Here is a 14,924-nt window from a genome sequence, read left to right as displayed (position 1 = left end):
GAAAAAGTTAAGTTTAGTTTACCATGAAATTTGTCTTAAAGATCCCTCTTTCCTTAAAGCTCCTTAGTTCACAAGGACTGGCCGTCTTTAAAAAAGCTGGATATTAAGTTCAATCAAAAGTATGCAAATCTAAATATATTTGTGTTTTAATTCCTTCTATACAATTAATCTGCACGGACATGCATTTACAAGAGTTCACAGTTAATTTTAATTAATATATTAATGTATTTTTATTTTAAAGCTAGTCTTACCACTGTGCATGTAAAAAGAAGCATTAGGAGGCCGTTTTTTCATTCCAGTTAATAGTTGAGTTTCAACCTAACCGAATGTGTTCCAATTAAAATACAATTTTCATGGGGATAACGAGTTTTTATTTTGTCGCAAAAATATAATAAATAAATAGTATTATGAACGTAAAACTAACCGCACAAGTCACACAAACACTTAGAATTGCACTAGATTACGTAGTTAAACTAGAAATGATCCACTTAATGATAGCTATGTGGGGTAGGGACTACAGCTAGGAGCGCGCCCAGGACCAGGCGCTGCCATAGGAAATGAGGATTAATGATTGGCCAGAGACTACAGACAACCGTTGGCTTTCGCAAGACATTGACTATGTACGGCAAATCGACCAGAGACGCTCGATCTTGAACTTAACTTAACCTAGATCTCAGATAGCAACTAAATATGGTCTTAGCCTAATTGGACAACTGCTGCTGGCTCTCGCCCTCGGGCACAACATGCTCGTGCTCGGCCTTTGGCTGCGGCGGCTGTTCCACAACATCGAGCTGTGCTTGCGCATTCTTCGCCTGCTCCAGGCGACGCGAGACGCCCTCCATGGACTCGCGCAGCGAGTCAATGTCTACGGCATTTTCATCCTTGTCGCCGTCTTGATCGCCCTTCTGGTTGTTGTACTTGGAGAAATAGGTGAGGGACTTCATCAGCTGATAGCTTTTCGAGATGGGTATATTCGAATCGTAGACGCTGGTGCTGGAGCTGCAGTCGACATAGAACCACCAATTGCACTTCAGTATGGTCTGATCGAAAAGCGTATTCTCCGGGCACAGGAACGACTTACGCACCATGCCGTCGTCCGTGAGTGCGCACACATGAAAAACCTGATAGTAAGTAAAAATGATTAATGACCTGGCGAGGATCGATGTGCATCATTAGTGACTCACCATGCAGCCCAGGTCCGTATCCGCGTAGAGGCCCGGAAAATGTTTTTGCCTGGCGCAGGAGAAGCTCGTGGGCGGCAAATCCACTTTCGACTTGAAGTTGTCATCGAAATTCTTGTCATAGCCCACCGGATAGTACTCCTTGGGCGCATTCATGACCTGTCCGCCAAAGATTTGTTAGAATCTTGCATCATTCGTTGCCTCAAACCTACCTTGGATACTTTGTGCTCCGCCAGTTGCCTGGGCCTGGGTGTCGTAGTTGTTGTCGTGGTCGTTGTTGTCTTCACGGTGGATGTGCGCATAAATTCCTCACGCAGCTTGGATGCCAGCATGGCGCGATGCTCCGCCTTCAGCTGCTGCTCGCGCACATAGATGGCATGCTTTATGGTCTCGACTGTGACATTGGCCGCCGCGGCGAGCTCCTCAACGGTCACATCCTTCAGATCAAACTTGGGCTCCTCGAACTGCAAATAATTGGGATGCTTGGAGAGAGTGCGCTGCTCCGGTAGCGCCACATCCTCCTTGCCCACATTGGCAATGCGTGCAATGGACTCGGGCATGGCCTGGAAAACGGGCACTGCCTGGGGCTTCGAGAGGATCGGCTGCGCCACCATCGGATTGTCCGCATGGAACGTGCGATTGGAGTGCTAAAAGAAGTGCTGCAGGTCAAATTAACTGAAGAGCTAAATGGATTTGATGCTCACCGGTTTCACATGGCCTTCCACCAGTTTGTTGTTAACACTAACTCGTGGCTGCGTCGTGTCCACGGCTAGACGTCGCTGGGCGCCCACCGGCGACGTGACCAATGGCTCGTTGGCCGTGGCCTTTTGTGGTATAGGCCGGAAGGCGGGCACGCCCAAGGGCAGCGGGCGCGCCTCTGTCATAAGATGTGCCTGCTGCTGTGCTTGACTCTTGGCCACCGCCTGCTGCAGCAACTGCAGATTATAGGGTCCGGGTCCCGTGGAGCGTGAACTAATGCGTTTGTCCGGCAGAGCATGCTGCGCGGGTGCACTGGCCTGCATAAATGTGGTTGCAGCAAGCAGTAATCGTTCGAGTCGATGCAAGACTTACCTCCTGCTGCCGCGCAGAGGGCAGCACGCCCACCAATTCTGGTGCTCCGTTCCTGTAGCTAATGGCGCGCCTGCGATCGCTCTCCACATTGCCCAGCGATTCTTTGAAGCCCAACTCATCGCCCACACTGAGACCTGCAAGCATACAAGTGGGATTAGGCTGGCTCTCAACGGCGAAGTTGTGACGCTCCATCAATCAACCAAATCGTTCATTTAAATCTGATTTTGTCTTTATCCCTTGCTTTGCATTGTATTTACAGATAAAAATTGTATTAGGGTTAGACAATGGTCAATGGTCAATGGTCAATGATCAATGCTAATGCTACGGATATTGAACCGCAGCTGGGTCTCTCTTGCTCCACTCTAAACTCGTCGACTTGGCATTGGCATTGGCATTGGCATTAATTCATTGATGACTTAAATGCTGCAAATTATTTGTTTTTGCTCGATTAGCTCCACTTGATTAATATCTATATACACTTTACGCTTGTATGTACAACTTACTATTAAAACCGGGCAGATAGTTAAAGTTTGGGCAAGGATTTTAGAATAGAAAGTTGTTTAATTTTCGTTTTTTTTTTCTTTGTGAATTTACCTAAACCGAAATGCGCCTTGACGCCACCCAAATTTCGAACTCGAAACAGTCCAGACTTTTTGAAGTTACAATCGAGGGTGAAACCAAAATCGGACATAAAAACGCACGTCCCGCAAGCCAATCCTATAAATAAATAGAAAAAGCATTCACAGAATAGGATAGTTTTTCAATATAATACAAAGGTACTCTTAGTTAGTATATAAAGCGTGGGATTAGCGAGTATATGGGAAGTATTTGTCGTATAAAATTTAAGTAAATAATATTTCTATGTTGATTAATATCTGTAAATTTTAAGACCCGTACCATACAAAGTTACATACAAATGAAATCGTGCTTTTATAATAAAGTTCGCTTTGGGTTGGGCCCCAACACAATCCAATTGAAAAGATGTCGGCACAGGCCGTGACTGCCCGTGGCACAGTTTTTGCAAAGGTTTCAACAAATAAACGACAAGTCTAATGCGTAGACAAACATATGGAAATATATCTTTCAATCCTACAAAGATGCCCCGCATCAAATTCAAAACGCGTTGGCCGAAGTTTTGATTGATGTATCTCTCATATTAAAGGGTAAAAACCCACAGTTGCTGCCTTCATATATATCAAGGTGTTAAATTGAACAAAGGCTTTGAACATTTTAAGATTATGTGCACTGAGGCGGAAACCTTTTAAATGTTTTTCTTAATTTGCAATTAGACAGTGAAATATATTAACCGGTCGCTCAGATCAGATGCCAAGGGACCACAGCTCTGACATATGCTGCTTCGCTAATATGCCGTGACCGGGGCAATTACGACATAAGCCCAAAGAACCCAATTACCTAAGTGTTTTAGTAATAAATATTTGAGCATAACTTCCTCGTGCAACAGCCCAAAAACTATGTTAAACAAAAAAGAACGACATATCGAAGATCAAATACTCTTATTGACACATGGCTTAAGTTTGAGAATAGCGAAGCTCTGAGTTTGTTCAACACATCTTAAGAAACGAAAATGTTTTTTTTTTTGACCAAAACTTATTATTCTATAGAGCCATATGGTAAAGGGTTTGCGTTTGCCCAAATATTAATAGAATCGGAAATTTCTTAAATAATTTTAAATAAAAAACAAAAATAAATACCTAAAAACTCAATCTTTGATCATTCCTATCATTCCTTTGGCAGTTATATGTTACAGTGTCGCGATCCGGCAGATTCCTACATATGTGAATTTATTTTAAAAGTCGGGCTAACAATCAAAAAACGAAGTAAGCACTTAATATGTATATGCTGGAGGCACTTTAAACTCTGTGTGTGTTTGAGTGTGTCTGTATTGAGCTTAAATGGCTATTAGCTAATCTACAAAAGCAACAACCATAGCAACAACAACAACAACAACAAGTGAACCAAATTGCAACGTCTTGAGTTCAAATTAAATTGTTAGCATGTCAAGTGGGACATGAAATATGCGAACTCTGAGTGGATTCTTACAAAATGCCCATGATAGCGATAGCATACCCCAAGCCTGACAAAAACATAAAGCAAAGCATATATAGACCATAGCTGATCTGTGCATTAGGTATGCGAACTTGAGGTCTGAGCTGTTTGCCCGACCATCGATATAGTACTTGATACGATGCGAGTATACACATCCAATTAATGGAGCTGTTGCCACGGGCCAATTAATTGGCTGTTGGTCTTGTGTTAATAGCTAAACTCAGCCGGTTAGACAGTCTCTCAGCCATTGGTTCAAGGAAAATGGAGCGTGTTTTAATAACAATGCGCACTTTGGCATCAGCGAGGCCCGATTTTTCGTTTAGATTAACGAGTATTTGCGGTTCAGTTGGGGTTACAGACTTGCGGCTAGGTGCCATTAATGCTTTGTAAGCCACCAAATGGGGAGTCAACATGACAAGGCAGCATTAGCATCTTCGAATTTTAATTACGGCTAGAATAACGAGCGCTTTTGAAGAAACATCCAAGTAAAACAATAGATTTCTACGGCTTTTTTAAATTTGAAAATTATATTAAGCGTTAATTGCTCAGATACAAGGAGACAACGACTTTATGGTACTCAGAATGTGAAGGATAGCCAGATTGAAGGTAAACTCGATTTACTTAAACATTGCTTAAGCATATTTCAGCTGAAATTAGTTAGTATTCACTTGTAGTTAGTGCTCGACCAGAAGATACTCTCAAGTAAATTGACGCATATTCATATTGAATGCCTTAAAATATTCAAATTTAAATGAGATTTTCAAATATGAGTTTGACAAATGTAAAGACTATTTATGTAACTAAATAGTAAACTTTAAATCCAGGTATGTATTTTGTATTAAGAAAAATGTTGCAATCCCAATTCAGATTGTCTGGATACCTCGAAGCGTACAAATGAATTAATGTTTCGAACATTTCACCTCAATGTTGTCAAAAGCGCGAAGGGATCGGCATATTGAGGTTAGGGGATCGAATCCCCGTGTAGAAGAAAGAAACCATTTTTGTTTATTTTATTTAATTATCAGCATACTAAAGTTTTTTTTATAAATTAATAAAACAAACGTTTTGATACCCTAAACCCATTAAAAATAGGTAAAAGGGTATTTTATATTTGTGCAACTTATGTAATCGGCAGAAGGAAGCATCTCCGAGCCCATAAAGTGTTTATATTCTTGATCAGCATCGTTAGCAGAGTTGATTTAACCATGTCCGTCTGTCTGTCTGTCCGTCCGTCTGTCCGTATATATGAACCCAAGGACCTCAGCACCTATAAGAGCTAGAAGCTTGAACGTAGGTCATCCTAGTGCCCGCGACATACGAGTTTGTTCCTGATAATCGATAGTCAAATTTGCCACGATTCCAAGCAATCGATAAAAATCGATATCGAAATCCATTTTTTTGAGCAAATCTCTTAGATTTTAAGAGCAAGAGTCACCAAATTTAGCATGTAGCTTCTATAAAAGAGTCTATATATCAAGTATATTTCATTTTATAGCTATCTTACTTGTTTCTTTTGTGCAATTAAGGCGAGATAATTGGTATGAAGTCGAATTAATATGAGAAATGAGAACAGTACTGAGTTGGTGTATGCATAATGCAAATTGTGCGGCTTTCTGAAGCTGTCGCGATTTACACACAGAATTTTGATAAAAACATTTCATCATTATTCACTTGACTCAGGCGACATCGGACTTTTGCTCCGGTAATTAAATAATTCTTTACATTACTCGATAAAGGTTCCATATGGGCGCTTACGAATTTGCATTGCCATTAAATCCAAAAAAATAACAAAAAACAAAACAACGACTTTCATTCCAACTCTCTTGCAGTACTTAACTAATATAGATGTATTTTAGTCAATCGTAATTGCACTTTTGTCCAGATTTACATTAACCATGCGCCGCGTGGGCCACGCTTTGAGCGAGCAGCAATTTTAATGACCCACCCGAAATGGGCAGAGGAACTTAAACGCAGACAAACCTGTTGATAGAGACATTAAAACAGATTGGCTTGGGGCGAAATTGACAACGGCATGCCAGATAGGGACGGGCAGAGTTCAGGCGGAACAATTAACCATGGCCAAAAACATAAATATTAGTATTGCAATTTGTGGCGCAAAAAAAAAAAACTGAAAGAAAACTGAAAACAAATTTTTGTGCAGTGCTAGAAATTGTTTACGCAGAGGAAGAGCAATAGCCGGCAAATAGACCGGCGCAGTGTCAGAGACAATGCCAACAACAACAGGCACTAAAACAACCACAACAACAACAAACAACTTTAACGCAGTTAGTCAGAGGCCGCTTTCACCCGTCATCATCTCGTGCGCGTCTGTATGAAATGTTAGTGGTTCGAGCTTATGACTTGTCGCTGAAGTCGCCGCCACGCCAAGCAAATAGAAATTGAAACTGAAACTGAACAAATAATGAGGCATAAATATGCAGTCGGTAATGCCGATGTCAGCATATAGTATGCCACTGACCGACGCACGAGCAACAAAACTAGCCGGAGACGGGCGGGCGGTGTCTTAGTTACTTTCCGTTTCAGCGATGCTGCGTACTTTTCCCCAGTAGCCTTCTTCGGCCCGTCCCAACTCACATCCAGTTAGCACCTGGACGCGAAAGTGGGTCAACAACAAAAACAACCAAAACAACAACAACAACAACAAATTGATATTAATTGCTGCCGCTTGGCGTCTTGTCTTTGGCATTAATTCAATTTGATGATCTCTGGGCCGCAGAGATATAATGCAAATATCTTGTATAAATTATGCGGCCCATCTGTTGATTATATCAGCCTGAGCATTTCGGTACAAAAAACCAGCAATAAGTGTTGCTTGTTGTTGCTGCCTGCCAAAGCCTTAACCTCTAAATGCCGATTGCTGGTTTCCCTTTTAGCGAACTCATTTTTATTTACGTGTTTTATTTTTGTTCAGCGCCCAGATTCAGTTTGCATTGTTAGCCAGCTGCTTTTTATGTTCAATATTTTGTTCATTGTCAGGCCGAGAGCATTGTTCATATTTGATGTCGCATTCAAAATGACCAACGCACAGCATTCCATAGGCCAAAAATGCTACAGTGTTAACTTGGCTAAAAATAAAGCGAACATAAAAGGAAACAACTTTGAATTGAAATAAACGATTTAATGCTTCTCCCAAAATCTATGAGAATTCCCTTCCCTTTCAGAAAGATGCATGCCCAGACAATAAGCACCACAACTTTGACCTCGGAGGCGTATAAGTTTTCAATTTCCCACAAGATTTTCAAGATTCCGTAAAACTGTTAGCCGAATGCATGGCTGATCATATTCATGGCATGTGGGGTAAAACCTTTAACGATATCTCTGGGATCTTAAAAGTAACTAAACGATGGTAGACTCTATGTAGGAGCTAATCTAGCTAAGTTGACCTTGTCCCCAGCCATAGCTCAGGTATTAGACCAGTGCGTGAGTTGGGCCAACTATCTGAGTATCTGAGGCAGACAAGTGTCAAATTAGAAACCAGCCCAAACAATAAATAACAACAACAACAACATCGTGACATCGTATCTGTGTAAAGTGCTGGCTGCCAATCTCTGCATGCTAATTCGTTTTGTCAGTTAATTATGTTAATTGAACGATGGTCTTGACAGTGAGTGATAGGGCCCCGAAAACAAAAACACCCAACAAAATGTTTGGCCACTTCAAGATCTTTCAAAAATGTCGAATTAAATTGCAATTTGAGCGCCGCTTATTGCATGTCTTGTGTGTGAGTGTGTGTGTGGTCAATAGGCAAGAAACAATACAAAAAAAGCCAAAGTAAATATTTATTTTGGCATGCCGAAGTTTCAATGCGCTTTCTCTAATTATGATCACAATTTATTCGGTAGCTAATGAAGGAATTTGTAAATAAATTTATTTTTCTTGAATTTCAAATAAAATAGAAACTAGAAAATGATTTATTCAAATCAAAATAATTTATCTAAATTAAATTAAATAAAAGAATACAAATAAATAAATACAAATAAATTAAATTAGATATAAATTATTATTTTTTTAACTTTTTTATTACAGTTCTTAATCAACAAAATTAAGATGCCAAATAATATGTATAACCTAAATTTATATAAAAATCGTTTTATTTTGGGTATGATAAGCTTCAGACAGATATTTGGCAACAATCTGATTTAACTATTTAAAAACGTTCCAAGCTTGATGGGAAAAGTGCGTAACTCTCGTTTTAGGGTAATAAAAATGTCAAGCGACAATAACAAAAGGTAACAAAGACGCCCAGAAGCGATGCAGCCCGGGGTGAACAAAATGAGTCTGCAACGAGACGCCGACTCGCTGATGGAATCAGAAAGACAGACAGAGACGGAGCTGGAGACGCATTCGGATTCGGCGGAGTTGGAGTTGGAGTCGGCGGCGTGCGTGACCTTTGAAGGTCTTACGTGAGCGAGCGGGTTGCGTGAGCGGGCCAAAGTAGCCGCCAGTCCACAAGAGACACACTAACATAGTAAACTATGGCAGACCCAGACAATAGTCGCCGCATGCTGATTATGTTTGTGGACTACTTGTATTGTTGGCTGTGGATGTGTGGATGTGGATGTGCTTCGGTTGACTCTTGCATGATGCTGCCAGCGAAGCGCTGTGAAGATGCGATAATTATGCTATAATTTATTGTTAATTGTGAACAAAGTGCGACGAGCGGAAGGCAATTGCGAGCATGTGGATTAGCTCACATGCCTAACACGAGGCAAAGAGTGAAAATAATTTGCAAGTGAAATCAAATAATGAAGCAATCAAGAAATCAAGTACAAGTACATACTCGTTTACCAAATGATGCACTGAAGGACGGTTCTCCATGTGTCTGTGCAGTGTGCACAGCCGCGCCTTTCACTTTGCAAATTGCTCACTTAGTCACTTAGGACAGCATATTTTTTCTCATTTTTTTTTTCATCTTTTTCTTGCAATGCTGAGATCCATCAATATGACAATGCAATTTTCAAGTTTCTTTTTTCCTGTTTGACTGTGCCTTGCAAGGGCTGTGCAACTATGTTGACTGCTACTTGGTCTCAAATCCAAGCCCGGCAATGTAATTAGGAGACATGACAGAACGGACACGTCGGAGATTAAATACCCTTCTAGACACATGACTTAAAAGCGCCTTAATTCAGATTGATCTTTTTAATTGGAACCATATGAGCCATATATAAGCATTGATACAGCTTTGCAAATACATATATTAAAAAAATAGTAAGGCTCTTAAATTCCTGTTTCGCTCAAGTAATTTAACTAGCTGGTGCTTGTCGGCATAAATAAATAAATAAATAAAACATAAATATTTCCATCCAATATTGAATAACACGTACAAAGTTATGTTTTACACAACAAAATAAATATGAGTAGAACGACAGTTGAATAAAGAACTAATTCGTGATGAGAATCTTCAGGTCGAAGAATAAACTTTTGATCGCACAAAATTCGACCCGCCCTTTCCATCCAAGAGGAGTGGATATTGCGAAAAGTGTGAAACACGCATCAAACAAATTTTCACAAATATCTTTGAAAATTAGTTGAAAGCCAATCGAATGGTAATCAGAAATGTTTCAAACAATCGTTCCACACTTGCGAGCTCTACCGGCTTGGGTTTCGCCGCCAATTAATCATTCAGTCAATTAATCAATCAGGAGTTGCAGTTTTATACATAGAGATAGTCCGAAGTTAGATAAAAGCATTGTAAAACTAAAAAAAAATGTTAAAGACTTGTCAATTTGACAAGGTGTGGCCTCAAAACTTACTGTACCTGCCTTGTTATGGCCAATATTGCTGGCCGATTCCCGGCATACCTAATACAACAATTAAACCTTACTATGAAAGTTATATGATGTAGTAGTAGTTCCTGCTTACAAAAGAAAGACGAACTTCTGCAAAGTTCCATGATACAGATAGACGGAGGAACAAGCATGGCTACTAATACGGATCATACTGATCAAGAATATATAGACATCATGGGGTCAGCGGCTTCTCGCTCCAAGCGTTACACTTTACATGACAAAATTATAATACCCTTTGCATGAGTATAAAAAGCTAAATGCTAATTGCTATTTGAAAGTAATTTGAAATATGTCTGTCACACGGGGCGTATGCGCATTATTGGTTACTTAGACTCATTTGGGTCCGGCTCAAGTGTCTCCTCAGGCAACAGAAACCACTTCATCTGCAATAATATGAAGTGCTGCCAGCCCTTTAGCTGGCTGTGTCAGGTTTTTGTTGTGTTATTTTAGCTAAGAAGTTGCATAAAGCGGTCTGCCAAAATGTGGGTTATATAAAAAAAGAAGAGAGAAGCTAAGAGAGGGAGAGAAAGAGCGAGAGAGAGAGAGAAGCGATGCCAAAGCGCTGCGTCATTGACCACAAAACAAAAGACTGAGATGGCCAGCCAAACACAAAGCAAAAAAAAAAGGGAAACAAACTTGAAGCGGCTTCAGACGCATCTCAAAAAACTGATTGGCTTGGAATTGATGAATCACTATGCTCGATTGCCTACCGGAGCTTTATGAAGCCATCAACATGCCCAGAGCTGAGCATTAGGCCACACACATATAACCGCTACACGGCAGAGATCGTTGTGCAACCTGGGCGTAGTTCGGGTTGCTGCCCAGCCAAATGATTCAGCAGACGCGCAGCCAAAACTGAGTCAAGCTGCAGTCTTCGCATTCCAAGCCAAATAGTCCAAGCCCCGAAACAAGAATGAAAATGCAAATGAAGCGCGTGGTTTATGCAGATTTATTTACGCTTCTCTTTCCGTATCAAAGAGAACCGCAGAGCCAAGCTAGCTGGCAATTAACACTGAATGGCTTTTGGTCTATGACTGATGCGCTCCACATGCCCATCTTGAAGCTGAACTTGACCGATTTTCTGTTGGCTGGGCGTATGCTAGACAGAATGCCCATAACACTTGTCTGGCAGTCAATGTCGAGGCAGTGCCCAGCGATTTGACACTTGACTAAAATCAAATTGTGTGCGTTGATATGCTACACTTCAGGCAAAAGCGGTTTAGGCCAAATTGCAGTGCGAAGGTTAAACAAAATTAATTTGTGTTTCAATTTGCATGCGAATTGATTTATATGGCCAAGCGAAACGATAACACCTGCTAAATTGCGGCCATGGATGAAAACTAATGACTAAACCGGGTGTGGGGGATAGGGGGTCAGGGCGGGGGGTACACTCTTCTACCACAACAAGCACTCTTCATCCAAGTTCGGATTCAAGTTGCCTCTGAAGTTATTCTCTAGAATTACATGTGTGCGATTTTAATGAGACACTGTAGCCCAGCCCTCTAACCAAAATCTATCGGTTTCAGGCTCGTTAGTCGACACAAAGAACGAAAAGACTTTAGTATATATTATCTATATTCTTGCAAGTCACAACATTAACACAAACAAAAACAAAATATCAAGTTGGGTTTTTTTGCGAGTTGCATTAGCAAGGTTTTAAATGCTCAAGCTCGTTTGCATTGAGAAACCACAAAGCTGAAATATTAACCATACCCAAAACACACAGAAGCTAGCCAAATAATCGGGTTAAACGCGAGCGGCACACCAAAACTGCAAACACAAATACAATGCAAGCAAAACACAGTGTCAAGGATGCGCGAATATGTAATACCCTGCACCAAATGACGCTTTAATATGATGCAAGCTGACATTTATGACTCAAGATCTTTATCTCAAAAATGGCGACTAATATTAGTTTTTTTTTATTTTCGAGCAAATGTAAGAAAATTAGCAGAAATCTGAAAATATTCTGGGTTTTTAAAGATATTCAAGAATACAACTTTCCTGCTTCTATATTGTAAAGTTCCTGAGCTGCAGGCAAACGACTTTAGTCAGTTGAGCCCAGTTCCTCTGTCTACTTATTAAAATCCCATCTGTTGTGTGCAACATGCTAAGCTACCCTTTTATATAGCTGCAGGGTACAGCTAGAAACTATCGAAAAACTGCAGCAACAGTTTTAAAAGGCGCTGCAAGTAAATGGTTGAATGTGCTCGCAGAAGAAGCCAATTGTTGTTTTGCTTGCGTTTCGGTTATTTCTGTTGTCATGAATCGCGCTTTTGGCGCGCTTTTCTAAGCACTGCCCAGCTGCACATGGCAGGTGACTTGAATTGAATTTGCTGCTCATCTCAATTGCAATTGAATGCAAACCACTTAAATTAAGTCCGTGCATAACCTGTTCTATTACGTTGGGCACATATCAAATCAGAGACCAGCTTTTTATGCCATCAGCCGGTCTTCTGTGCAATGTACACATCACTTAACTGTGATGCAAAAGAATTTTTTTTGGGTTAACAACCGAAATGTGCGGTAGTCTCTGTTGTAAGCAAGTTAACAACTGTTTTTTTTGTCATGCGTGACAAGGCAGCGGAAACGAAAGACTTAGGGCACGAACTTGATTTGTTGTAAGTAAAGCGATTTGAACAGCATAATTACCTGAAAATATGTAATATCTAAAGAAAGCAAATTGATGTTATGTTTAATGCGTATATTATTATTACTATTATTATTATTACATTGCCCACACATGTTAATATAATCAAAAATCTGAAAAATTGAACAGTCAATTATGTATGTTAGCTCAACCAACACCGGGAAGAACAACTTTTGGCAAATATTGATATATCTATATCTCTATCAATATCTACATATTTTACTCACTTGCCGCCTGCATGATCAGAAATCCAATAACGAAAAAATTCATTTTCTCAACTATTTGCAGCGCTTTATTTTGATTATATGTGATTCGTTAGGAGGAAACGTCGTTTATATGTTAGCTTCGTTTTATTTTAACTGCCAATTTCCCAGTTGAACAAAAACACTCACGCACGCACACACTGAAAAACTTTAAGCATAAACAATGTTTTTATTTGAATTTTTTTTTTGTTTTTTGCTGTTTTTTGTTGGTTGCTATGAAAATGGAAAATAAACGTTTACTTTGATGTAGGCACGCTTAGTATAAAATGGCTTTATGCACGGCTCGTGCTGCCGGAGATGAGGCCCGACTCGGAAGTTGTTGCTTTAATTAAATTTAATGAAGCTATTACAACTATATATTATATCTTTTTTTCCAGCTGCCTGCTAAGAAACCAAAATAGATATCAGATAAACAATTGCCGTGGCCAAAACAAAAATGCGCGTAAATTGAAAAACCGGTAAACAGAAACGCAAATGAGCTGGGCAAACACTCTCTCTTTCCGTTTAAAGTAAAAGTGAAGAGCCCAGACTCAGATGCCAATGTCGATTAAAACCAAAATAAAAAAAATAAAAAACCGCGTGGGCTGTAAATGTTGGCATTTCCAACAACATATGCATTTACAATAATAATAAAATGATGACTATATCCATAGATATTTGTAATCATGTTTAAGCTAAACGCCAGGTTGTTTAAAACAAATCATTGAAGCTTTTTGTTTTATATTTTCAGCGTAACGGGCCAAACACTTTCCAATCAGTTTGTTCGGCCGCTTGGTTGATTTCTTGGCTCTCGCGCCATAATTTTCGTGGCTGTCGCAGGTTGTTTTCGTTGCTATTGCTGCCACGCCCCCCAAAAAATGTCGGCACGTTCAGCCGCCTACTGTCACAAGAAACAAAACAACAACAACCACAATACCGAGAGAAAAAAAACAGGCAACTGGCGGCGGTTCTGCGTTTAAAACTTGTAAAGATAAAAATCATAGGTAAAAGTTGTTTGCGATACGCTTTTATTTAATTCGTTTGTCTGTTATTTGTGTTTCAATTTTGTTCGGTTTCATTTAAATTAGCACAATTATTGCTGTTGCTCCAATAAGTTAGCAAATTTACACATTTTGCTTCTAGAAACATAAACGATTATTAATTTATTCACAAAAAATGCATTGGCCTCGCCTCGGCCAATATAAACGAATTTGTAGTATTTCACTTTTTCACATTGGCACGCATTCTGGTTGTTTGTTGTTGTTTTTTAAATCCATTATGTGCATAAATATATATCGAGCTAGTATTCGTGCTTGCAGTTGTTGTCTAGAGCGAGGCTCCTTTACCGATTAACGTATGCGAATGCGATTTGAATGTTGTCGGAATGCGCGATTTACAAAACTTGTTACTTCGACAAGCGGCCAACGACTGAAAACTGAATATGATTCAGAAATTGTGGCTAACCAATCCACCCAGCCCCGAGCTGGCTGGCCTCTTTGGTCTTTTGGCTCGGTTTCGAAAGCGACGGCTTCGCGCATGCGTGAGTGCTGCGAGTGTCTCTCTCATATGGGCATGTGGCATCCGACACTTTGCAACACTGGCACAAGCTGCGATTTTCAAAAGGAAAGACTTGGCTGATAAGTGATAATTATATTCTTGGTATTGATATTGATCAGCTTACTTTAAAATCTTAAAGTTTCTTTATTAAATAAAACTGATCTTGTCTATGTAAAACTCGTATTAGATTATGTAGCAATCAGAGCTTATCTATATTATATACGATCTATATACAAATTAAACTGGGCTCAACTGCAGTCAAAAACAAGGTATTTCCCTCGAGTCAACCTAAATCTATTCGGTACCATTTCATTTGTCACAGCTAATTTCCATGACCGATTGCAAT

The 14,924-nt window shown here is 40.0% G+C and overlaps 1 protein-coding gene across 1 annotated transcript; it reads right to left on the bottom strand.

Moving 5' to 3' along the window:
- Positions 1-459: 459 nt before the first annotated feature.
- Positions 460-13,208, bottom strand: mtg (mind the gap). Its single transcript, XM_064693438.1, has 7 exons — positions 13,007-13,208; positions 2,847-2,969; positions 2,253-2,386; positions 1,886-2,197; positions 1,394-1,828; positions 1,185-1,340; positions 460-1,121 (listed from the first exon to the last, which is right to left on the bottom strand). The coding sequence occupies exons 1-7, from the start codon at positions 13,047-13,049 to the stop codon at positions 702-704; spliced, it is 1,623 nt and encodes a 540-aa protein (XP_064549508.1). The 5' UTR covers positions 13,050-13,208; the 3' UTR covers positions 460-701.
- Positions 13,209-14,924: the final 1,716 nt, after the last annotated feature.

This window comes from Drosophila montana, unplaced genomic scaffold, assembly GCF_035044405.1.
Source record: "Drosophila montana isolate Dmon_TW-CO22-7 unplaced genomic scaffold, ASM3504440v1 contig_3733_1, whole genome shotgun sequence".
Lineage (NCBI taxonomy): Eukaryota > Metazoa > Arthropoda > Insecta > Diptera > Drosophilidae > Drosophila > Drosophila montana.
This window is presented reverse-complemented; position numbering and strand designations above follow the sequence as displayed.